At 42.7% G+C, this 26,866-nt stretch overlaps 1 protein-coding gene across 4 annotated transcripts in view; it reads right to left on the bottom strand.

Moving 5' to 3' along the window:
* Positions 1 to 26,866, bottom strand: part of LOC108151898 (cyclin-dependent kinase 14) — a 111,104-nt gene that overhangs the window by 70,842 nt on the left and 13,396 nt on the right. For 3 of the 4 annotated variants that reach the window (XM_017280802.2, XM_017280805.2, XM_017280803.2), the window contains exon 3: positions 14,069 to 14,134. The exons of the other annotated variant lie outside the window; for it this stretch is intronic. In XM_017280802.2, coding sequence (XP_017136291.2) covers positions 14,069 to 14,134 — 66 coding nt within the window. The remainder of the gene's footprint in view (positions 1 to 14,068; positions 14,135 to 26,866) is intronic. 4 annotated transcript variants of the gene reach the window in all.

The following is a 26,866-nucleotide window of genomic DNA, read 5'->3' as shown; positions in this document are numbered from 1 at the left end:
GACGTTTCTCGATGAGACATGCAAATGCATGCACAAAATAACCGTTAGAGTCAGCTGATGCAAATGGCACAAAAAAAAGGGGAACAGGAAGGGAAAACTAGAGGATATGCAGATTTTACTTTATTTTGTATCAAATAATATGCTCTTAACAGCAGAAGACCTTTTTTCTCATTCTCTATTTCTATTTGTTATTTCCTCTCTTTGCCAACTTCTTTATTCCTTTATTTGTTCATATAATCCCCCTCAAGATCATATCATTATCGCGATCATTATCATGTTTAGCAGTCGCTCTTTCCCCTCCCCGTTCTCCACTCTTCTGTTTGCACTTCAAAAGTTCCGCACCCGCACCGCCTTGAACCCAAATAAATTATGATATTCGTACACACACACACACATGTATATTTATTCAAGCAGATATCCGCCTTCTAGCCCGCACGGGAAGCAAAGATCCAACTTGCCAAATCAAAAAAAAATAGATAGCAACAACAGCAACAGAGAAGTGGATGAAATGGAAGAAGCAGAAGAGCATTAAAAGCCTCTCTTAACCTTCGGATTTTGTGTGTGTTTCGGCTGCTCTGCTGCCAATGAACGCTCTTCACCCGAGACCCGAAAGCACAGCTTAGAAGTGAAGAAACGAAGAAAGGCTTGGGTGCAAGCGGGAGAGGAAACGAACAGAGTTCTGCCAAAGAGAGGGGAGAGGAGAGGCGGATGTTCTAGAGCGAATCTCGGGATCGTTTTGCACTAAGAAAGGGTACGGGACGGTACCCGGGTACCGTAACCACCAGCTGCTTAAACAACAAATACAAAAACAAACACAAACAAACACACGCACGAGGTAAATAAATAAATAACGTGTGCAGTTACCGTGCACGAAATTATTAAATATATTTATTATATTTATTCACTTATAGTTGTTAAGGGGGGCTGGCAGCTTCTGTGTTGCTATTTCGGTGCTGATTTATGGGGCTGCGACAAAAAAAAAAATCAAAATCAAGTGAGGCCCCTACCGCGGGAGGGGAACGGAGAGCAGCGCAGCGCAGCGGAAGCTCTTCTCACGTAACAAACGAAACGACAACGTACTGTACCGTATGACGTACACGAGATTTTTGTGCAGTTGTAGAGTCACGAGGCTCTGGGTGCTGGATGTTAAGCATTCACTAAGCTCTGGCTATAGTTGCAGAGCCACTGGTCAGCACACGCGAAGATAAAGCGATGTAGAGAGACAGAGAGAGAGAGCGAGAGAGGGAGAGAGAAAGAGTGAGAGTATGTGGAACGCGAACGAGAGGCGATACGAAGTCGCGTCAGACACGGCGAACGGATTTTATGAACTAAAAGCAGCAGCAGAGGAACAGCAGCGGAAAAGCAGCAACAGCAAGCAGGCAGCAAATGCAGTGGCAGCGACAGAGAAGCCAGCAGAGACAGAGACCGACCGCCTGCAGCTGTTCTCTGCCTCTACCACCCACCACTGCTCTGCCGCTGCCGCTGCTGTGGTGAACTTCTCTGCCTCTTTTCTACTACAAATATTTCATTCAAAAGCCAAAAGCAAAGGCACAAAAAAAAGCGCAGCCGGCAAAAAGTTTGAACAGCTGAAAGACGAGCTTTGCCCTGGACTTACGTCACAGACAACGGCGGCAGCGGCAGCAGCGGCAACGGAGCAGAGCAGAGCAGAGGAGAGACAGCGTCAGCGACGGTTGCAGCAAAACAAAAAGTAAACAAATATAAAAAATGAAAACAAAAGAAGTGTGGAAGAAAAGAGAGAGAGAGAGGGGGAGAGAGAGAGGGAGGCATAAAGCGTGGAAAAGAGAATGCTGACGCAGCTGGTTTTACAATGGTGAGCGGGAGTGGAAGAGAGGCCTATAAGGAAGTGCTGGCACAAATAAATTATTTAAACAATACAAAAAAAAAAATCCATTGTTTTATGCAGCAGTCCGAAAAAAAATGCATGAATCATCGGCCAAACAGTGGGGGCACGGAGGACAATAGTGGGAGGTGAGAAGGAGCCACTGGGTATGCAAAGGAATCCACAAGAGAGAAGCAAAGAGAGCCAAAGCATCCCACAACAGCAAGACAAAGAGAGAGAGAGAGAGAGAACCAAACGGGAATCAAACGAAGGAATGCGGCCCACATGAAAGGTGTATTGCGACAAGGTGGGGACATTCGCAGGAAGCCGACACACGATTCACCTTCCGCCGAATATACCCTGCCTTGCCAAGCCAAAGCCAAAACTAAAGAGAGCGTAAGAGAGCGCTCTTGGCAACGTTCAGCGTTCACTCTTCGAGGTATGGAAACTCACCACAGGAAGAGGGGAAACGAGGAGTGGAGCACCAGAAATGGGGGGGGGGGGGGGAAGCAATGTTATGTGGCCGTGTGGAGCCCAAAAAGAGAGGCGCACATGGGAGCATCGCACACTCGTTTTGTTGCTATATTTTAAATAATTAATGAGCGGCTTGTTCAGTTATTAAAAGCCTGGGAATAAACAACAGCAGCAGCAGCGACAGCACCCCTCGCCCCCCCATTCACCAATTCCCCATTGCGGCAGGTGAAACGCGTATCAGGAGCCCAGAAATGCCCCTCCGAACCGAACCGAAATTTGATTAGGGGATTGCCGCCTCAGAGTCCCGCACAACTTTGTGGCCCATAAAAAAAAGAAGAGGGAAGAAAGAGGTAACAACTGTTTAATACCTTTCAAATGAGATAAACTTCACACCCCCTACCCCCCCACCGGAAAGCCTGAATAAAACCCAAATAAACCTCAACATTTTTTTTCTTTTTCTCTGCGGATTGGACTAAGTGGACTCATCAAAGGGTCATAAAATGGGGAATAGCTAATGAAGAGCGATATTTAGCCTTTTGGAAAGCTTAACAGCAGGACAATAAAGGAGCTCGAGTTCCAGAACAGAGACGAACCAGTTCCTCAAAGGCCAAAGGCAGAGAAGAGAGATATTCCTCAATGATTTGGGTAGATCTCAATAGCGAAACCCTTGTGGCATCCACAATTTTAAAGATGTGATATACAATGATGTTTTCTGCTAGATTTCTTAAATTTCGTACACTTTAAGGCAATAACCATATGGTTTCTTCTAAAAATAGACCCAAGAATGCACTTTTCCCTAGAAATCAATTCATTCGATGATTATTTCCATCAAATATTCATCAAAATCTAATAAAACTAGAATATTCCCCAATTTAAAGACAGTTTCCATTAGGAAATCGGGACCTTTACGCATGAAAAGTCGAAAAGTAAACTTGTCACACCCTTTAGGTCCGTGCAGGGCCCTGCCTAACCCTTATCAGGCGGCTATCTTGCAAGCCACAAAAAATATCAATCATTTCCACTTTGCCGACTCTCTCCCTCTCTCTCTCTCTCTCTCTCTCTCTCTCTCTATTCGTGTGTTGCTCTTTCAATTACCGTTGCTCTGACTCTCAGCTAATTTGCATTTCGGTCGCCCTGCGGCCCTGCGGCGGGCCGCAACCGCAACCCCCGCACCGCAGAGACCGCACCTGGACAAAGTTTTCTGTGCGGCTGGAAAATGGTATAAATTTTGTAGTCATGTCACTGTCCTCCCCTCGGTTCCCGTGTTGGGATCCACTTGTTTTTCGTGCCCCAAAAGTGTTGCATTTGTTTAGGCTGTCGAGACACGCACTCCTCGCTCGCCCGCCCCTCCCACTGCTCCTGGCTAGTCTTTTCCCTCAGGTGATCTCCCCTGGATCCCCATGGAAGCAACAGTCGTCGTCCTCGTCGTAGGCTAAAAATTGCGTGTGAAATGGTTTTAACTTTTGCTTTTTATCTTCAATGTGGCAGTGGCACGTGAGGCAGGTAAGAGGGAGACGGGTGGGAAGCAGAAGCGCGCGTGTGTGTGTCTCCTCAGAAGTTACGCATTCGCCATGCGAGCCCATTGCCGATGCCAAAAGCTGCCACAGCTTACAGTTTTGTAACGCTTTTTATTGTGTTGTGTGTTCTTTGGGGGGGGAGGGAAAGGGAAAAGCAAAAGTTTCTCTCTACACTGACAGAAAGCAGGGAATTTATTCCGATTTTTTTCGGGAATATTTGTATTTATTCTGCTATCCAAAAAGCAAAAAGAATCCTCTTTAAATCTTTGTTTTCTCTCGGTGCATCTCTCCCCCCCAACAAAAGTCAACGAAAATGCCAAATCTCATGTGAAACTTATTGTTTTTTCGGTTCTTGTTCTTTTACTTGACATTTTACTTCTTACTTTTGCTTGCGTCTTGTGTGGAAATTTAATGGAAAGCGACGTGCCACGGCAACTTGGTCTCCCCCCTTTTTCGGACGGAGTTGCTCTTCTGACTTCTTTCCGTAAGCCCCTTTTCGGAGCATCTTTTGGCAGCATTTGCCCGATTTTTTCACCTCCCCCAAAACAGACCAGCCCAAAATCAGGTAAAACTTTATTTGAATTTCGAAAAGGATTAGGCATTGCAGAGTTGCAGATACACACTCTTGCCACAAAACCATCTTCAAGTCCAAGAACCCAATATTGAGGGTGTGTGCGTGTGTGTGGGGCGTGTCCCAGGGCTTAATTGACTTTCGAACTGACTAACCATCCATTCCCAAAAGAAGACCAGAAGGCTGTGCCCCACATGTGAGAGGCAGGCACACATAAAATCATTTAAATAATAAATGTTGCCAAAAAAAAAAACCCGAAAAAAAGTGTATCCGATGGCAAGTGGAACTTATGTAAGAGATATGGGGTGGGGGTGGGGGTGGGTTTTGGGGGTGGGTGAAGTGAAGCTTAGGATGTAATCAAAGTTTGGCTAATGAAAACATTTCGAAACAGAGCCACTCTGATCCTCTTGGCTTCCTGCGGAAGGAGGATGTGGTGGTGGCTTCCCATAAAATCAATAAAGTTAAATAACTACGAAAATAACTGAGAAATTGGGCCACAGACGGAGACAGAGACAGAGACAGAGAGAGAGAGAGAGAGGGAGAGAGATGGAGTGCTGAAATGTGTGGAAGTGCATTTTCCATCCTCCCCTTGAACCCCTTCAAACATTTTATTACACAACTTATTCACAGGATTTTTTGGGGGGGCAACTTTGGAGTCGGAAATTGGGACATTGCACACGTTTCACTCGCATCTCTGCCGCTCTCATCCGTATCCGTATCTGTGACCAGCTTCCACTCTGCTGTGTTTTTGCTAATGAGATGGATTAAGGGTCACAGGCCACAAGACCCTGCCTGTCTCCCTCTCTTCTGTGGACCACAGTATCGTAATAATTCATGTTTCATGTCAGACAAATAATAAATATATGCTAAATGATGTTTGTTTTTGTGGTTTAGTCAGGGCATCCAAAATGGTTCACTTTTCCTGGGGAAAATGTGGGAAAATGCTTCTACTTTCAGAGGGGGTAACGAATGGTTAGAGGGGGGAACCCCATCAAAGGTGGGTGGGGAAAATGCGGCAGGAAATGTACAATTTCCTACACCGACAGTTGTAGAATTATTGTGTGGCATGATATGTAAATGGGATTAAAGTGCAAAACCAAAATATAAGCCAATTAAAGAGAATATTTTCGAGTGGCTTTGAGGCGGGTTTACAATTGAATGATGGCTGGCACTGTACGGTTTTACAGCCCCCAAATTATGGAAAATATTTATATATTTTATTTCTTGCCAAAAGCCAAAGTCTTTATATACTCTCCCTGCTCTCTGGCGATATCCATAAACAATCTCCATCTAGTCTCCCCATAAACTGCAGGCCGTATCCAGAACATAAAGCTTCTCGCCTAAACAATAATTAAAGAACTTCCCGCCCCCAACCGGGCCGTCCTTCTCTTTTTTATAAAGCCATAAACATTCGGAATGTGCATTATCCACACATTCGATTTCCCCCTTTTGCAGAGGAGCTCTCCGGCGATTCTCCAGGCGGGTATTTCCCTCTGAACCAATCGACCGTGAACCATTGGGTCGCCGGTCCCCGTCTCCCGTCTACCGCCCCTCCCCCCCCCCCCCCCCCTCTCTGGAAACAATCGACAATGAGAGAAGCACACACTTCCGGTCTCACTTTCATTCAATTCTTTGTCATATCCCCCACCCCCGCCCCCCCCCTGCACCGATTCTACTGCTGCTGGCTGCACTTTTATTGCAAAAGCAAAAAAAAACAAAAACAAAAGCAGATGAAAAAAATCGCATAAAATGCAAAACGTTCGCGCGTTTCGTTCGTTTCTCCACTAAAAAGGTCTATAAACATTTTGAGTCATCAACTACGTCTACCCCCCACTCCACCACACCCCATGCCATCCCATCCTCTTCCCTTTGGTACTGCTCTTCCCCACCTTTGCGCTGCCCCCCTCTCATCGTTGCACGCTCTCGCCGAGTGTTTGAGTGAGAGTGAGAACCAATTTACAGCCATGCCGAAGAAAAAAATAAACGAAACCAAAACAATTTGCGGCAACAAAATGTGAGGAACAACGATCAGGGGATACCTCTTTCCATGGGAAGAAATATATTTATGTATTTTTTAAATCGTGGTATATTTGGCGGTATTTTTTCACCTTCCTACCACTAACCACCATTTTTTTTTTGTTTATCGGTATTTTGTATCGAACCATCCCATAGAAAAGCAAGTTTTCTTTGATCTGGAAGCAAATATTTCATATTCCGCTCATCCGAAAGTGCTGATTGGTGCTAGGCTCAAAGAATAACCACATTTTCACAGCAAAATAGCCACTTTCTCATCGTCTTCTTACTCTCTAACCAGCCATAGACGATCCCCCCTCTGTTTAGACCCTTCATACCTTTTCGAAACTCCACAAATTACAGGGTAGCCAACGCAAAAGCCAAACAAAATTAAAGCAAACAAACAGCACGCACAAGCATTTAATGGAGGCCACATGTGGGGCAGCAGACGGTGTGGGGGGAAGGGGATATGTTGCAGGGGATACACACATGTCTATCTCCTTTTCGGTGTGTGTGCTTTTGCATTGAACTCAAATTCAAATTTCAAATTTGAATAAAAAGCACAAAACGGAAATCATTTGCCATTCAACTCCCCCCCCCCCTCCCCGACCATCTTCCAATGGAGAGTGTGGAAAATGTCTCAAGTGTTTTAATTGCCTGCAACAGCCACAAAATCCGATAGGAAAATCTACAAACCGACAAATAGTTTTCCCCAGCCAGCAATCGCATAATTTCCATGGAAACTGGGGGGAAAATGCCAGCAGAACCCTTCACCAAAATGAAAGCAAAACTGTACCAGCACAAAATCGAGTGCAAATGGAAGCCTTTTAATACCTGTCTCAAGTACTTTAATTGCCAACTAAATTTAGTACAAAAGAAAAGAAAACGAAAAAAAAAAACAAGAAAATGGATTGTGAAAATATTCTCGCATTTTCTTAGACATTTTCCATAATTTTCTTAGACAAGCAAACATAATTTCCACAACTTTAAACTGCATTTTCATTGAATTTTCCATTTTCCATATATTTTAATTGCCAGCAAAAATCAAATTTGCAAAGAAACTTTGCTTTTGCTTTTGCTTTTGTGTGTATTTTGTGCAGTGTAAGACCGTGGTCTAGTGTAAAGTTTGGGGCCATCAAAATTTGCATAATTAGACAAAAGAGCCCCCAGCCGAAGGGGAGTCGGAACCCGCCTTCGACTGCCGCCAGGATGCCAAGAAAATGAACTTCCTTTTCCGGTGCCCCCCTTTGACCTCTATCTACCGCCTCACTGTCCTGCTTTCAGGTCCTTTTCGTTCTTCAAATATTTCCCTGCCATTTTAGTTTATTTTCCGATTGAAGCTGCAACTTTTTGTGGCCAAAAAATCTTGTTGCTTAAGACAAACAAAAGAGACTACTTTGGAAGAGAGTTGGGGGTGCCTTCCAGGCTGCAAAAATTATCTACTTCTCCAGAGAAATTGATGCAACAAATTCTCCTCCCCCTGTCCCAACTTCTCTCATTCTCTTAGACATTCTACTGCTCTGGAGTTCACTTTTAATTGGAATTCGTTGCACATTAAAACCACAAACATCCTCTCGTTCTTCTATCACAAGTTTTCTTGGAATTGCCTGTCGTTTTGATTAATGGAATGGATATCTCGAGCCAAAATACATGCACAAATTATGGCTTCAATCGGGGGGAAGTCGGGGAGGGAGGCAGCATGGCATAATGATGCATAGAAGTTTTGATTTTGATTGAATTATTGATATACCAGGCATTACGGGGGGGGGCCTAGGGTAGGGTAGGGGAGTGGAGTGGAAGGGAATGCAATTGCTGGACTATTTCCGTTTTAATTAAGTTGTGTTTTTGTGGATAAACATCGAAGACGACACAAACATCAATGAAGGCAAATTCCTTGAGACTTAAAGACTTCGATTTTGTTTAGATTTCGGGCATAGATTCCTTCGGGCAGAAGTCAGAACTCAATCCACCGTTGCACAACCAAATAAAGGCAGATGCCACATGCCTTCCTGCAAGCAAATTAAAAAGTGTTCCGCTACCCCCCACCCCACCCCACCAGCGCCACAAAAGGGTTAAATGGCTTAAATGTTGGGGCAGGGCAGGGCTGGGCAGGGCTGGGCAGGGCTGGGCGTGGCATGGCCAATAAAAGCACGTGAGTAATGTGCCAAATGGTGGCAGCAGCGAGCGCGCGCATTGCAGGTCATAAATTGATTGAACCCCAGAGGGGGGACCAGGGGGGAGGACAAGGAAAAAAGCGTGAAGAAAAGTGCACAAATATTTGTGGCTTTGTCGAAGCCACTGATACCCTGGAAAAATGGAATGTAAGAGAATTTATTTCAGAAAAATTTCGTTTCCGTTTGATTTTTCCTCCAAAAACTATAAGATATAGTCCGATCAGTCTCTGAATCTGTGATAAGTTTTGAGAAAGATATCTCTAAGAATCGGGGAATAATTAGGATAACCAACCCCCCCCCCCCCAAAAAAAAAAATAAAAGCTATATGTCTATATCCACGCCGATATCCCACTCAAAGTCATAGTTCCCATTGAAACAGAGAAATATTCATTTAAAAGGCAAGCAAAAAAAACCAAAACGGCAAAAAACAATTGCAACGTGACACATGCCACAGGGCAGTGGCAGTGGCAGGGCAGCAACACTTTATGCCTCTGATGCCACACTCCAACGAGCAGCAGAAAACTGCGAACAGAGCCCTGAAGAGCTGAAACCACAAACAGAGATCCGAGAGCAGAGCAGAGCAGAGCCCACGTGGCGTATGAGTGACGTGAATTTATGTAATCTGTCCCACAGGCGGAAGCAGGAGACAGCCGGAGGAGGGACACAGGGGTGGGGGGGGGGGGGGGGGGGGGGGGGGGGGGGGGGGGGGGGGGAGGGGGCGTTGTTCCTTGCCACAGGGGTATTGCTTAACCTGCCACGTTCTAATCAGTGAATGTAACTGCAACAATGTTGTTGCCACGCGGAGAGGCAGGGGCAGAGAGTGACGGAAAACCAGTTTCCATTGCATTTGTTGTTCACCTTCAGCGTCCTTTAAGCCAGTTACTGCAGAGCAGGGGGGCATGGGCAGGGGGGGGGAGGGGGAATGGACTGCTGGACTGCCAGTGGGCACATCAACCCAAACAGCCAATGTTGCATGCCACACACAAACACACACAGAAACAACAAACCAAAGAACAACCAAGAGAGGGCTACAGAGGGGGTGGGGGAGGGGGGGGGGAGGCACAACAAGAGCGAGAACAACAGCAGAACAGAACAGAAAACAAGTGCTGTGGAATGCCACCGATTGCCCACCAATTGAAAGACTCGATTTATGTAGACCCTGGGGATACCCTGTTAAATAAATGGAAAAGGCAAGGGGGAATGGCAAGGGGAAATCCCTAGGATTTAGGGGGGATTTCTTTTGGCAAGGAAAGAGCTTTTCATTCACTCAAAGACTGGTGCATTCCTTGCATTCTTTTTTCCCTATAAAATCGATTTTTTATTTAAGTATTTTGTCATTACAAATATTACATGTTACTGGGAAAACCATTAAAATCATATTTTTTTATTTATTTTTTTTTTTTTTTACCTAGTCAACAAAAATATATAAATAAATAAAAGTACATTGATTATTAAAACTACTTTTATAATGGTTTGGAAAAATCCCATTAAGACTGAGTTTTTTTATGTTTTTTTTTTCTTAAAAAAAATTGTTTTCTCTTAGCTTAAGAAATACATTTATTTTCTGTAAAATTGGCATAAAATCATCTAAAGAATTTACATATTTTTTTCTTAATTTTTTTTAAATTTTTTTTAGCTTAAGAAATAAATTTATTTTCTGCAAAATTGTCAAAAAAAAATCATCTAAAGAATTTATATATTTTTCTTAATTTTTAGTAGCCAAGAAATTGAATTTAACCCTTAATCCACCTTAACCCTTAAGAGACCATGAAAGTTGAAGAGTTTTAGAGCCGAACCAATGAAAGATATTCCAATAATACTTATTTTTTACTTAATTTTTAGCAGCCAAGAAATTGAATATAACCGTTAACCCATTAAGGACCCATGAAAATGATGAAACTGGAAGAATTTTAGAGTCGAACCGATGAAAGATATTGTTATATATATTTTTATATTACTTCTTTTTAAGTAAAAAGAAAAAAAGACTTTTCGGGGATCACCCACTGTGAAAATTTTGAAATAAATTTCATTTTTCTAGCACTTTTCAAGAGAATCATCATATCGCGCATTAAATGGTATACCCTGTAAATCACAAATCAGCAACTGCATTGGCCAAATGCCTGGCATGCACCGCACTGCTGCCACACAGCTTGGAAAACTCACCATTTTCCATGGAGATGGAGTCGGAGTCGCAGTCGGAGTTGGAGGATAAATTTAGAGACTGACAGGAAAGGGGCCAACAGAGGGGGTTCCGCTGGCAGGAAAAAGGTGGCTTAAGGGGTACCAATTCAGGCGGTACGCAGCTGTGTCTGTGTCTTTATCTGTGACGTGTGTGTGTGTGTGTGTGTGTGTGTGTGTGTGTGGGTAAACCAGTTGGAGTGGCAGGGCGACTCTCATTCCGCCTTGATTTCAATTCCAAATCGGCGACAAACACTTCACAGAAGAGAAGAAAGAGATGGCTATAGCACGAGTAGGAGTAAAAGAGATAGAGAGAGAGGGAGAAGAAAGAGCTCTGGCTGCAATTACAATTCAATTAAAGCGCTTATGTGCCATTCTTCTTGATTCATTCTTTTGGGCTCTTTATTCGTTTCATTCCTCATCAAGACTCTTCTCTCTCTTTCTGCCACCACTCACATGCCACTTCTGTTCTCCTCTTCCACACTTGTTCGTCCTCTTTCACAGTGTAGTAAACACATGATAAGAATGAGCGAGAGAGAGGAAAGAGCAGTCAAGAGGCGAACGCGGAGGCGGAGGCCGTCTCCAAGTCTGAGTCTGAGTCCAAGAACTTGGAAATTTAATCGCCGTCGCAAAAGTTAAACGACCGCGCAAGTTGCTTAAGACATTCGCTAGAGAGAGGGGGAGGGGGAGAGGGGGTAGGTGGGGAAATAATGGGTGTAAGCAGAGAGTAATGGGCATTGAGGGTGACTACAGGGGGATTACAGGGCACCCAGGGGCGGAGGAGCGTCTTTCAATGGGCGTTAGGTGGGGCCTTGCAATAGGAGTAGCAAGTAGGCAAGTAGGCGGTGTGGCATGCCGCATAATCAGCTCATGTGTGAGCGGAGCAGAGCGGCTCGAGAGTTTCCAAAAGGGAAATACCAAACCACTTCCTACACCAGCCCCTGTCCCTGTCCCTGTCCCTGCCCCTGTCCCTGGCCCTGCCCCTGTCCCTGTCCCTTACCCTGCCCCTTACCCTGCCTCTTGCATCCTTATGGCTGCCCTGCCATTGCCATGGCTCGTTCCATGGGTGTTGTTTTTTAGGTTGTTAGGGGGATTTTCGTTTTCGAGTGGGACATTGCACAATCAACGGTTTTAAATTGCATTTTATTTAATTAAGAAGAAAACACACACACACACGCACGCACACCTAAAAGATAGAGAAGTTTTCACATTGAAATAAAGAGGGAAAATAGAGAAGTTTTCACCGAGAGAGAGAGAGAGAGAGAGAGAGAGAGAGTCTCCCCGTTTGGTTTTTGCACAAACTTTGCGTTTTTTTATTATTATTTTTTTTTCTTCTTATAAATTTTCCTTACATTTTCCCTCGAATAACAAGCAAAGTTCCTTTCCACACGGTTCAAAAGCCAAAGTTTAAAGTCGCTACGGAAAAGCTTGCTTTCTCCGCGAAGATTTGTTGTTTTTTTTTTTATATATATATTTTTTGTGGGATCATTGAATTTGCTTTGTGAAAACAACTTGGGAAAAGCTTAAGAAAAACTTCTAGAATTGTTAACGATTAACACAGGTGGGTGTGGGGTGGGGAGTGGGGGGGGGGGGAGGAAAGGAAATCGCTTAAGGTGCAAAACTATGGCACTATATGGCATACAATGCAAGAGTTCACAAAAGAAACTCAAGAACATTGAAAGGCATACGAGTTCTTAATGAATAATCAGGCAGAACAGACTCTCCGTTTTCCGCCCGAAAACATTCCATTTTCCTCTTAAGGGGCTCCTGTTTTCACACGTTTTCTGATGCACAACATCCGATATGTTTCGATAACAAAATCGGTCAAAGTTTTGCTGCATTCAAAAACAAAATTTGACGTTGGTTTACGAAAAAGTATTCCTTATAAAGCAGCCACAAGCTGCAGGGTCCTGGTAATGGCGTCATTTAAATGTTAGGGCCTCAATAAGTCTTTTCTTTTTTTCTTTTTGCAAGACGAAAGCGGGAGCACCAATTTTTCCGTTTTCAAAAGTAAATCGCAAAGTTTTTGCGAAATTGAAGGCCGGAGAATGCCTGATCCCAAGAGAGTCAAGGAGAACATTACACTCCCCTTTCTTTCCCTTTTCGTTCTCCAGATTTTTCCTTTTTTCGGTTAAAAAATTTGTACAATTTGCAGTCATCTTTTTTTGTTATTTCTGTCTCTCTGCCAAACATTTCTCCTCCTTCGTGTTCTGTCCTTTCTTTTTGCCTCCCAAAACTTTTCACTTAACATTTGAGTGCAAAATGTTCATCTAATTAGCGAAAATCAGCAAACACAAAAAAAATAAATTCATTTGTCAATCTCCAACAAAGAGAAATGACAAAGTTCTACAATAAATAAAAAACAAATTGCACAAAACACACAAAAAACATTGTAGTGTGTCTCTTCCATTAGCATAGGTCCCTTGGCCGGCCTCTCTCTGTCTCTGTCTGTCCATCTCTCTCTTTGTCTCTGTCTCTGTCTGTTCAACTCTCTCAAAGGTCGCATTAGACATGGACGACTCCCCGAACTACTGTGAAAGTTCTATAAAATAAAACTAATAATAATTATCAACGCCATTGTCAGGCCATCAAAAACGAACAGAGAAACCAGAAACCAGAAACCAGAGAGACACAAACACAAACAAAACAGAGAGAGAGAGAGAGAGAGAGAGAGAGAGAGAGCGAGAGACAATAACAGAGGTGGAGGATATGGGATATGGGGGGGGGTCCGGAAAAACTTTTCCAGTTGTTGGTGTTTTTGGCGGCGCACTGGAAAAACAACAGGAACACCATTTTCTAGTTGTTTTTGATGTCCTGCCACCGCCGCCCACGAAAAGCTGAGCATTTGACATTGCCACACAGAGGCTGTCCTGCCTGTCCGCCTGTCCCCCTTCTGCCTCTCTCCGATGATGGCTTCGGTCTGGCGGTCGTCAAGCATTTGCCATCATCATTGTCATTGTCTCCTTCTGGCAGGCAGAAACATCAGCAGTGCCAGTGGCAGTCAATGTCTGTCTTGCCACAAGAAGAGGCACGGGCACAGGCACAGGCGCAACACAAATGGCGGGGCAGCCAGGACAATAAAATGTCATAATGAAAGTTTTTTCAATGCCAGCGAGGGAGAGCGAGAATGAGGGGCATTTTGGAGTTGCTTATAAATGGGGCACATTAATGGGTTTGTTGACTGCCGCCGCGGCTGTCTGTCGGTTATGGCCCAAGACCATCGTATGGCTCTCATGTCCTCTGTTATGTTATCTGTTTCATGTTTGTCCTTGACAATGGGGGATTGAAAGAAAAGGCTTACCAGAAGTGGGGTGCGGAGTGCTGCTCGTTGATGGAGGGCTTGACTTTGACCAGAAACGGAACTTACCTGAAACGAAAATTACCGAAAGTTAGTTTTATTGAAATGGTAAAAAATGTATCATAGATGATTAAAATATGCATGGGTAAGAAGAGGAAAGAAGATTTACAATTTTTAATATTTACTAAAATAATAAATTTAAATTTTAAAAATTTTAAAAACTTTAAAATTGTAAAAAGAAATTATATAAAACTATTTCACATTTAAAAAACAAATAATAAATAAATAAATAATGTGTAAATTCATATTAAGATTTAATATAGTTTCCATTTATATTAAATATTTTCATATTAAATTTCTCACCGTTTTGCATTTAAAGACAGAATTTTTAATTGAAATATGGTTGAAATAATAAATTTAAATTTAAAAAACTTTAAAATTGTAAAAAGAAACTATTTAAAAATATTTCACATTTAAAAAACAAATAATAAATAAATAAATAGTATTTAAATTAAATATTTTCATATAACGATTAAATATATTTTCCATTTAAATTAAATATTTTCATATTTAGATCAAATATTTAAATTACAAATATTTTCTATAAATTTTATATATATTTTATAATTATTTTAAAGCGTTTAATTCATAGATAAAATACTTTAAAAAAAATGTATGTTTGAATAAAAGCAAAATCTATTATTTTTTAATTGAAATATGGTTGAAATCTTTTCTCTGATTGTGTGGATAGGTTCCCTGTAAGAAGTAAGAAAAAATCATGTGAAAAGCCACTAGTTTCCATCAGGAAAATCATTCGCCCTTAAATCACAGCCCTCTCATATTTTCCACAGCTCTCGCAATGCCATTTTCCCGTGTGTGTGTGTGGCTCGATGAGGCAGGGCGGCGGCACTCAACAAATCATAGGAGGAGTACGGAGGAGTATTATGGCAATTTGCAGTTATTAATAACACGATACAGCCGGCCCTCCTGCCCCCGCTGCCCCCCCTCCATTCACTCATCAAATATGCAAAAGCAGTTGCAACATACTGGCGTGGCGTGGCACGGCATAAGCCCCCAAAAGTGGCAGAGATTTACGACCTACTTCCATATGCATGACAGCTGCAAAACGCCGCTGCTTCGAGCCTGCCTGCTGCCTGCCGCCTGCTGCCTGCTGCCTGCCATCCTGCAACAAAGTGAGTGACTAACTAACTGAAGAGAACTGCAATTGAAACAGAAACAGAATCAAAGCCAGAGACATACTCGTACATATGCAAATGTCTGGCAGGTTACCCTTCGACTGCAGACGAGACGAGACGAGACGAAACTCCTTTTAGTGGCGGATATCCTTTGGCAGCAGCAGCTCCTTTCGGAGCTCTGTGGATTGCAATTTGCATTACTCATTTGACACTCACTCGTGTCTCAGACAGACAGACCGACAGGCAGTGTTGCAACACCAGGTGGCAAAAGAACCCAAAGAAAAAGAAGCACGAAAAAAAAAACAGCAAAACTAAAAGCTGGCAAAGAAAACCCAAAGATGAAGACAGAACACAGCCAAGACGTTGATGAACGACGGAGAGGCGCATAAAATGTATAATCCTTGAGTGCCAGGGCATACAACATGCAACATGCAACACACACACACACACACACACACACAGACAATCTCTGATATATGTACGTGTAAATCTGTTGAGTGCAACTTTTGCCTGTCATCCGCAAACATGAAACCACTAATTGATGCACGAAGGAAGCACCGGAAAACACCAGAAAACACCAGAAAACACCAGAAGAGACTCTCACTCTAGACTCTAGAGTCTCGGGGCCTGAAATGGAGATGAAGGTTAGATGAGGCAAGTTCTCTTGCTGCTGCAAGCTGCCAGTGCAAAAAGTACCAGACGTGCAAGTCGTGTGTTGCATGACTAAACTTTTGGGTTGCTTTTTCAATATTAATTAACAAACAGAGGAAACAAAAGAAACAGATACTTTTACAGATGCAAAGATGCAAGTTTCTGTGGCAGATACACTTCACAGACCTGCAGCTACAGTCATTTTATTGTCTTCCAGTTACAAAAAGACTCTCAAGGGGGGAAAAAGGGTTGACAGTTGTTGACCTTGACACAAATTTCCGTGGATTCCTATCAGGAATGGTAGAACAGGAACAGGTAGCACATTTACATAGATAAACCTCCTGTTGGTTCCATTATCCTAAATGTGGTTTATTTTTTGCAGGCCTTCGGGATCTGGCTTTTTGAACAGAATTTGTGGAGAACATTTTTTTTTTAAATCTAATTTTGATTTATAGAAAATATGCATTTTTATTTTGCTTTTTTTTAATTTTAATTTTTTTTTTATTGTTATTATTTTTTTTTTTTGTATTTTTTATTTGTTTTTTATTTTTTTTTCGATTTAATATTTATTTTTTAACTTTTTGTTTTTGTCAGCAGCAGTTTTTTGGAAATTTTTTCTTATATTTTTTATTTATTTTTTATATATTTTATTTTTTATATATTTTATTTTTTATATATTTTATTTTTATATATTTTATTTTTTATATATTTTATTTTTTATATATTTTATATATGTATATACTTTATTTTTTATATATTTTATTTTTAATACTCTTTTTATTTTCGTATTTATTTAATTTTTTTAATAATTTTTTTTTTCAAAAACTTTTTTAAAAATAATTTTTTTTTAAATAAGTTTTTCTTAAATTTTTTTGATGTTTCTTCTTTTAACCACAACAAGAGCAGCACTTCTCCTTCTTTTTTTCCTTTCTCAGAGGTGCTCTCTCTGATGTAACGGGAGGTTCCCGGCACCGGTTGGACTCTTCGAAATCGCAGACATCGGAAACTAGGTCTGGGACCTTGAAATTTCTCACCAGCCACGCAAGATATTCACAGAGGTTGCTGCATGCCAACAAGAGAATGATAACGCAGCCACAGATCAATAGAAACATGGGCACTTTCCACCAGCACCACCAACTATCCTCCTCTTCGTCAGCATCTCTACTGCGAATGGTATTGTACGTATCTGCCGCACTCTTGAGATCGATGCTGTCGGAAGATGCAAACCTCAGGCGGCACTGGCTGCAAATATTGTTGAACCAATCCATATTTTGGGATATCTGGGATATTTTGTATGGGAAAATCTGATTTCTGAGGGCAAAACTATTGACAGAAAAGTACAAAATATCTGTATTCAAAGATTTTGTTTTAAGGTATTTTTCCTTTGGATTTCTCAATTCTCCTTTCATTTTCTTTAAGCTGCGCAGGAAAAACTGTGTCAGTGTGTCTCCCACAATCGATCCACAATCCGCAAAACCTTTGGAGACCACTTTTACCTCCGCCCGTGCCCCACTGTGCCCCCCACAGCCTCTTGTGCCCACTGAAGCCTTCTTTCTTATCCGCCTGCGCCTCCCATTAGCCGTCTTGCCTCATGACAATCATAATTGGTTGGACAATTTGCCTTTGGCCAAACATTTACAACAATTTGCATGTCGAAGGAGCCTCCTCTGTCCCTCCTCAAGTACCGCCTCTCGATATTTTTTAATTGAATAAAGTGCACTGTGAACCCAGGCAGCAGCTGCCTTCGGGGGCCATCCGCCCAACTTGTGACACTTTTCATTGTGAAAATGTCCTGCAAAAAGGAGCACAACGATAAGGGACGGCTGGCTATGGAAAGGGGACAGTCGAGAGGGATAGGGGGAGGGGCAAAGGTCGAGAGCAGCACCAAATGAGGCATGAGAAAGGCGACAGAAATCGTGCGACAAGCTATTTTTGTGCCGGCCATAAAAGTGCGCCAATAACCCACTGCACTTTGCAGCACACACCCTGCCACCAGCACCCCCCGCCCCTCTGAGAGGCCTACTCTACTTACAACACACATACAAGAGGGGGTGGGGGAGGGGGGGGCGACAGCAGATTGAGTTGTGTGGAAGCCACTCGAGTGAATGCCCCCAACCCCATATATCCATTCATTTTTGTTAATTTATTGCCTTGTGATTGCCCCAAAGATGGGCAGAAAAGCGAGAGAGAGAGAGGGAGGCGGTGGGGCGAGAGAGTGATAGCCAAAGGAAAGAGTACGATGGATAGTGTCTAACAGGAGAGGGGGGGGGGGGGGGGGGGGGGGTTGGCAGAGAAGGAGGGCAGGAGGTAGCCATTGCACGTCGCAAGTGCCAATGCTTAAAACTTTTTGCTACGTGACTCGACAAGTGGCCAAAACGAAGGATATACTGGCCAAAAGGAGGGGGTGATAGAGGGACAGAGGGGCCCATCAGCATCAGCAGCAGGAAGGCGTGAGCAGCAGCAGAGCAGCGGACAGGGGCGAAAGAGGGGGTGGTGTGAGAAGCCCTGCCCAATACGTGTCTCAAATATGCACGCACGCACACAACAATCCACTGAGCGAAAAACTAATTGAAAAGCAACTACAAAGTATTTTTAGAACCGGCAGCCCTAGCCCTAAAGAGTAGCCTCTTTCCCCCTCTAAAAGAAAACATTTCCAACCACAAGATCTCTCAAAATCTGCATGGAATGACTCCTAAAGAGCCCCATGTACAGTCTTCTTCTTTCCTCAACAAGGAATTCCCTTCATGAAAGCAATGCTGCTGCCTGCCACTGTGAAGAGCTTAGAACATGATTGATCGCGTCTGTAACTGAGAGAGAGAGCCATAGACAGAAGCAGAGAAGGAATGCAGTCGCGGTCAGCGTCGAGAGAGCAACAGAAACTTCCAACAAAAATGCAAGAGTCGGCAGCGCAGCTCGGAGTCAGCCGAGTCGGGAGCTCTGTCCTCGGGTCTTTTTTGCTGGGCACAACAGCAAACTTCGTTCTTCGCTCTCCCATCAAGCAAGACCCGAAAGCTCGGGTCAGCCGAGTCTGGCGCATGAGTGAGAGAGCAAGAAATCAATGAAACGAAGCAATCGCTGGAGTGGTGGTTTTATGGCATGCAAGCAGCAATGCTCTTGCAGACGAAATGAAGATCAAAAGATAAGACAATTGAGACGTCGCGACGGCTCTGCTCTCCAAACGCAGCAAAAACAATGCAAAACCAGGAGCCGGCCGTCCCCAGGGGAAACATTGAATCGGTTTTATTCCGATAATAACTGATGAATCTCTGACACCACTTTCTATACTTCTTGTATCGCTCCTTTTCTTTCAGTGTAAGCCTTCTTGTGGCAGTCTGTTGCCGCTTCTTGTCTTTCTGCCTAATTTCTTTCCCGCAGAATCTTTCACCCACACTTGGACACGAAGATACACTACACTCGCGCGCGCACACACACACACAAACACACAGGCACATACATACACATAAAAATCAGGTCATGTTCGCTGCTCAAAGTAATGGAATTTGTAATGCGTTCATTCTCCCACCAAAATCCCATCCCATCCCATCCCCACCCAACGGCATACTCCTGCCACCGTTCTCCACCCTCCCTCTCTCTCTCTATCATTTGCCACGGGAATGTCGTTTTGTGTGCTCGTCTCTGTCTTAGGTTTTCGCCTACTTTCCTCCTGCCTGTGTGTGTGTGTGTGTGGCATGCCCCACCAACAACCTGCGCCGCAGCACTCTGCCCCGTTTTTAGTGCTCTTGCCTTTATTTTGCGTGTGCCCGTCCGTCTCTGCAAATTAACTTCTTCCAGCAGAAGGGGGAGTGGGGGGCAAGGCATGGTGTCACGATGGTGGGGCATCCTCCTGTCCTCTCCTCCCCCCTCCTGTCGAATGCGCTCAAGTGGCGTGGAGAGTGGAAACTTCAGTAGCTACGCTTGTTTCCCATTATTAACAATCTTTGTTGCCATTTTGTGTGTGTCTGTGTGTGTGTCGTCTCCTGCCATGTGTTTCCATGTTCCACCTCCCAGCGGTGGCAACTCCATCTATGCCCCACACACAGATACAGCCAATCTAACCCCCCCCCCCCCCCCCCCCTTCGACCATTTGGAAACGCCTTCTTCTTCGTCTTTTAGCAAATGTATTCAATTAGTTAACTGAAGAAAAATTATATCATTAGCGAAAGGTTTCACGGGGGAAAAGGGATGCAGGAAGGGTCTGGCATGGCAGGAAGAGGCCTTGGAATGGCTGGAGGCATCTACCTTCGAAGGACGGTTTATTAGAATTAATAATTGCCTTGGCCTGACATTAAACGGGGCTATAATAGTAGTGGCAGGAGAAGGCGCCACACGAAAAGAGCTGGGGGGGCGAAAGAGGGAAAGAAAGAGTGAGAAACAGGTTGCCTCCCCAGGAAGGTAGCTAAAAGGCCGGCAAGGTGGGTAGCGACATTCCTTGGAATGATTATAATCGAATTTGAATGGATCTGAAAATGATGAAAAGTGCAAAAATTCTGATGAAAGTTTTAGTCAAACAATAGAGATATTTATTCAACAACAACAACGTATCCCAAAGGAAACTTCCCATTCACTTTTCAAGTACTTTCCTAGTGACCGAAGGGCGCGACTGCATGACGCGCGAGACACTTCTTTCTTTAAACCTAAACTTTTATTTTCAGAGCATATTTATGACTTTATTAAAAGGTTTATAAATTTGATAGATATATTTTATTTTATAATTTATAATTATTATATTTTTGTTTTTTTTTCCCCCATAATATTCCATGTAGTAGTTTTTTCTTCAGTAAAAAGCAAGTCTAAAATTCTTTATTTCATAGAATAATTAGCTCTCATTCCCTGAGCTTTCAATATCTTTGTAAATTCCTACATTTCCACAAAATATTTCCTTCCTTAAGAGATTTTCATATTAATCGAATTCCTTTCGCCTCGAATTTTCTTCAAACATTTCCTTTGTCTTCCACAAAACTTCATTCCTAATTTGCTCTACAACATTTTTGATATCAACTTAAGTTCTTGTCAACTTCAAACCGACTTTTCCTCATAATTTAATTAAATTGTGTGAATATCTACCCCCCCAAACCCCTGCCCCGAACCCCCCTCTCTTTTCTCGGCCACTTGCTTAGTTTTTCCCCACTAAAATTTGACTCAATTGAGCGACAGAAAAGCTGCTTTTCTTCTCTCCCGATGCTCTCTTCATTATTTGGGTCATCATTGGGAGAGGGGGATGGAGGATGGGGGCAGGCACACAAAAAGACGGGAGAAACTTTTCAATTGGCCTAATGACGGAGGAAACTTCCTGGTCCTGCTGCCACTTGACTCTATGGCCAGGAAAATCAAGCAGCCAGGCACAAGGCAAAACTCCTCCACAGAACTTTCCACATTTGGTAAAATGTTTTAAAAATAAACCCCCACACACACACACACACAAAAACAAGTGGCCAAAGTGGGGAAAATCAAGGAAAACAAACAGAAATTCCAATGCAGAGCATAAGTTTTGTCTATTTTCACACATTCATTGGCCAAAATCCAAGAATTATAACACGAATCCCATTATTTTGGTAGCAGCGGGTACGGCAATGGGAAACCCGTGGAAATTCCAATGGGAAGGCAGCCCAGGGGCAGGGGCAGGGGCAGGGGCAGGGGCAGAGATGATGAGTAATGTCTATGAAGGAATGCTAGCAAAAAGTGGTTCTTGGGGAATGTTTTCTTGCGTGTTTTTTATGGTCTATGCGAAATGGAAAATGGCAATACGAGAGTGTGAAACGAAGGAGCTATGGTTGGGCATGGGCTAGGGGCTATCATCGGAGGCAGATCGGGTAACTGTAGAAGCAGCGAAAGGTACCAAGAGAGTGCATCTTTTTATGGGAAAATTATCGAAATATTTTGTATTAATAGATCTACGAATGGGTTTTATTAGTATTTCATTGGGGTTTTTAGTGACCTTTAGGGTAGATACCAGGGACCGTAACGATTAGAATTTTTATAGAAAAAATTAAGATATAAGATTTATTTAGTGAATTTTTTTTTTTAATTATTATTTTTATATTTTAAATTTTTTTAAATTTTTTAAGATTATTATTGTTATATCTAAAAAAAATTTTAAATATTATTACTATATTTTAAATATTTTTTATATTATTATTATTAGATTTAAAATTTTTTTTAAATTATTATTATTATATTTTAAATTTTTTTAAATTATTGTTATTATATTTTAAATTTATTTAAATTATTATTATTTTGTTTAATTTTTATCATTTAAATTAATTTTAATAATTTAAAAAAATTTAAAAAAAAAATTGCAAATAAAAGTTTATTCGGTTTTGAAATTTGCCGTAAAAAATAACATATGTCTATTTTCCCCACTCTTCTTGGTGGTTTTTTTATTATAATAAATCATAACTATTATTTGCGGTCCCTGGTAGATACATTTCATTGTGAATTTTCATAGGAAATTGTGGATACTGCTCTGCTCTAGATTTTATAGCCAAACCCACTTGAAAATGGTTTATCCACTATTTATTTCATTGCAGTAAAAATCTTCCTTAAATTGAAGAAAAATCTTTAGTTTCAGTGGAATAATATATGGCCTCCTCTATGTATAGAGATTTCCATCGAATAACAATTTCCGTATTGTGATTTTAATTTGCTTTACCCTCAAATCCTTTGTAAATCCCTTTCCTTTGGGCATTTTTTTTTTGCCTCCAAATCAAAGATTATTTTTGTTTTCCCACTCAAAATGCAATACGCAAGACCGAAAACCGAAAACCGAAAACCGAATGTCTAAAGATCTAAATCCTCATCTAAATCAGTCGAATGTGTGTGTGGCACATGCCCCCACCCCCACCCCCCCCGTGGCTTCGCATAGAACGAATGCCCCAGACAGAGACGCGCATCTGCTTAGCATATCAATGCGGAGGGAGATTTGCATTTAATGCTGCCACCAAAGCAGATATTAGCACCACAGACACACAGCCATTCGGTGGCATGGGGCACGGGGCACGCGGCATGGGGCATACGAAAAGTCTTAGGTGTTTCGTTATTTATGCGTCTGTTTGCACTAATTCCAGGGAACCTCAACAAAGTTTAATGTGCTCCTGAAAGGCGGAGGGAAATCCCAGGGAAATGGAAAACAGTCACTGCCCAGAGGTCAGCGAGGGTGAGGGCGTGGGTGGGGGGGGCGTGGCACTTGTGGTGACACTCGACTTCAAAGTCGGGACTTATCTGAAATTCTAATTGAAAACCGAGAAAAACAAAGAAAACAGAAAAGTATATAAATTGAATTACATATTTTATGCACAACAAAAGCGCCCTTTACCCTTCACCCTTTAACCTCTTGGTAGTGGCCAAAAAATACCTCTGCTTTGGCATCAACATGATGCCCCATGTGGTGTCCACACGGTGTGTCTCCCCAAGCTTTGTGCTACAAATCGCTGGCAGCCCCACTCTCCCCACAGAAGATCAAAATTCAGACAGCCCCAGACAAGGTGTCCCTTCCTTTTTAGAGGGTATTTTGGGGGGTATTTCTAGAGGGCTTGGAGTCCCCTAATAAAAAAAAAAGAAAACCTATAAAAAAATATATTCTTGATTCGTTTTTTTCCAAGCTTTTCTCGACTACAACTTTACACAGAAAAAACAAGTTTTTGGAAGTACAAAAAATACTTCTTAAAATTTGTATATTTCCAAAGATATTTCCACCAAAAGTTTCCCAAGTTTCTCGACAAAATAAGTTATCTTTTGGACAAAAAATTAAACGAAAAAAAAAAATCAATTGCTGTAAGAAAATAATTTTAAGTGTTTTCAGTCATTTCCAACACTGTTCAGGCCTAAAAACGGAGTACAGCTACCTTTCGCATTTGTTTTTCCATCTTTGAATCAATCTTTTACCCTTCCTAGGGTATCCCTGTCTTTGTTTCTTCATTCTGTGTACTTTTCTATCCTTTTATTAAACACTTTGGCAGTACAAATCCTTTGGCACTTGACTCTCTCTGGCTCCCTGGGAAACCTTGTCAGAGATTAGTGTTGAACAACCCGTTTTCTGTGTGTCTGTCTGTCCATCAATTAGGGAGTGTCCTGTGTGGGAGAGTGCTTACAAAGAAAGTATTTGGCAACAGAATCCCTGGTAGCTTTGTTTGGGGATTACTTTGCGAGAGTATTTTGGATTATTTTCTAGTTATTTTATTCTAGTTTCCATACACGTAAATGGCGGGAGCATTTTGGCTAAAACGAGGAGGGGGGATACTGTTTTTGGTTCGATTATCATAAGCTTAGGTTGGAAATTCCTTTCTGGAGCCCGTGAAGCCAATAAAGAACGGAATTTCTATTTAAAATTCAATAATTCTTCTGTGATTCTTCTGTGATTTTTCTGTGAATGGCATGACAATTATTCAAACACCTTTCACATTCGAAAAGCGAATACAAAATACAAAGTAAGCATAAATTAGATTAAAAAAAAATGAATACAAAAAATGCGAAATATATCTGCATAAATCTGCAGACAAAGCGAGATACAGATACATCTACCTCTTCCTCTCTTTCCCTCTCCCTCTCTCCCTCTTTCGTTTTAGCTGAATAATCAAATCAAATAAAAATCACATTCGCATTCGCATTCGGATTCGGATTCGGATTTGGATTCTGAGTGAAAAATGAAATTAAAATTTTCTGTGGCAGTATGATATTTTGCTTGCCACAAGAGTAATTCAATTAACGCCACACAATGCGGCAAGGATACACATATACACATATACTGTGTCTGTGTATGAAAAGGCAAAAGGATACTCCTTTTGTGAAAACCAGAAGACGACGACGGACGACGGACGACGGACGTCGGGTTGGGTCCTTGCCCTCGGACTCAAATCTCACACAAAAGGCACGGGCCACAGGCCACAGCCACAGCGGAAAGGCAAGGGGCCCAAGGCAGGCTGGACCGAAGGTATACCTTTTTTTAGTATACAAAACACGCGCTTGCCACACATGTGGCATGTGGCATGTGGCAGGGGTATCAAGTGCACTAAACTGCAAGCGGCAACATCCGTTTTCATAAACGTAATATACAGAAAATCGCATGCCACAGTGTCCAAAGACCTGTCCAGGGGGCTGTCCAGGGCCGTCCAGGGTTGCCAGGTGCATAAATTACCCATAATTTAAACGCATTTTCACTCGTCTCCAACCACTGTGCAACTTCTTTTCAAATCAAAAGCTGGTTCCTGGAAGATAGGGGCGGTGGGGGGGGGAGTCTCCTGAACTCTGGAACTCAAGTTCCTGCCTCCCGTGTGACAATTTTCCATGACCCCTGCAACCTGGCATTTTCCTTCACCTTTTTGTTGGTGTGTGTGTGTGTGCCATTTTCACGCTTTTACGCCGCAATTGTTGTGGCAGAAACCAGCACCCACCGCCTGCGACGGGAGGTGTGTGGGGGGGGGGGGGGGGGGGTGGGGAGGGGAGCCTGCTCCATTGAAAGCCAACAACGAAACGACGACTCACTTTATGAAAAGAAAATTGTGACTTTAAAACTAAACCCACAATCAACAGAGGCTCCCCCCCACCCCTAACAGAGTTTTCCCGGGCATTGTTTTCGCCCACAGTTTGGCAGTCATTGTGCAGCAGAGGAAGTCTATTTAGAGCGGCGTCTATTGTGCGGAGGTCACTGAATTTCAGCGGAGCCAAAGTTCATCAACTTTCGGCGGAGGCCTGCAGCTGTCAAGCCCTGCCGCCTCCAATCAATGATTGAAGTTTATTAAGAAATTAAAGACCCCCCGCCCCCTGGGTAGTGGCAAGAGAGAAATGTCACGACGTCGTGTCATTGGAGAGGCTCCAATGGGTGCTGGCGTAATGCGTAACGCGTGATGGAACACTTGGAAAACCATTAATAAGTGGGTTATGCCATCGAGACCAGTGGCACCAACGAATGATTGACAGCGGCGCGACAGAGGCAGAGAGAGAGGGGCGTCAGAGAGGGAGAGATGGAGGAGACAGGCGCCAGGCAGGTCGCGGGAAAAAGTCACTGCTTTAGTGGCATTCTGCGAACTGCAATCTGCACTGCTTTGTACGTTTATGACTGCCTGTTGCACTGCTTTATTTGCTCATCCTACACATAGCTACTCTTTTTGCACTGCTTGTGTGTGTAACCACTTAATGCACTGCTTTAACCGATCCTGCTGCTTGCCTTCCTGCCTTTCTTCCTCGAAATATTGATTATTGAAAGAATTTTCTTTGTTTTTCTAGAGTTTTGGGCCTTTCAATGGCTTTCTCCTCTACTGCCCTTGGCCCTGACTCTCTCTCTCTCTCTCTCTCTCTCCCTCTCTCTCTCTTTACTCTTCCTTCCGCAAACCACTTCCCCCCTCTGTTGCACGAAGCACTTTCCATCATCATTCCCTTTCCGATTGCATTGCCTGCCGCCTCTGTGACGGGCGCGTGTGTGACAAGTGTCAACAATTATCAAGTATACGCCACATGCACAGCTCCACACGACTCCACTCTCGCTCCCCTCCACGCAACACGTGCCTCAATTGCCACCGAAATTAATTGAGCACTCCGCTTCGATCTGCTCTGCTCTGCTCCGCTCTCATGAGACTGTCAATTAGCAGGAAAATCAAGCAAATTTATGGCCGCAAGTGCGAAACCAGCCAAAAAATATATCAATAGATACACGTATTTACAGACAGCTACAGATACAGATACACATACGATATAGCCATCAAATCCGCCTGTCAATTTGTGAATTTAAGCAGAAAACGCGTGTCCGTGTCGGACCCATAAAAACACAAAAACAAATCACAAATAAATATTAAGATGCTAACAAAAGTTGCCCGAAAAGAATCAAACACACACACACACGCACAGATACAGAGATCCGAACATGGGGATACCCCTTTAAGAAGATATATTTAATTTTTTCTATAAGAAATAAACCCTTGAAACCATAGATTTTTGGAGTCGAAAACTCCTTTTTCTTCTACCA

The sequence above is a fragment of the Drosophila miranda genome, chromosome XR (assembly GCF_003369915.1).
Source record: "Drosophila miranda strain MSH22 chromosome XR, D.miranda_PacBio2.1, whole genome shotgun sequence".
Taxonomy (NCBI): domain Eukaryota; kingdom Metazoa; phylum Arthropoda; class Insecta; order Diptera; family Drosophilidae; genus Drosophila; species Drosophila miranda.
Note: the sequence above shows the minus strand (reverse complement) of the source record. Positions and strands in the feature narration are given on the sequence as shown.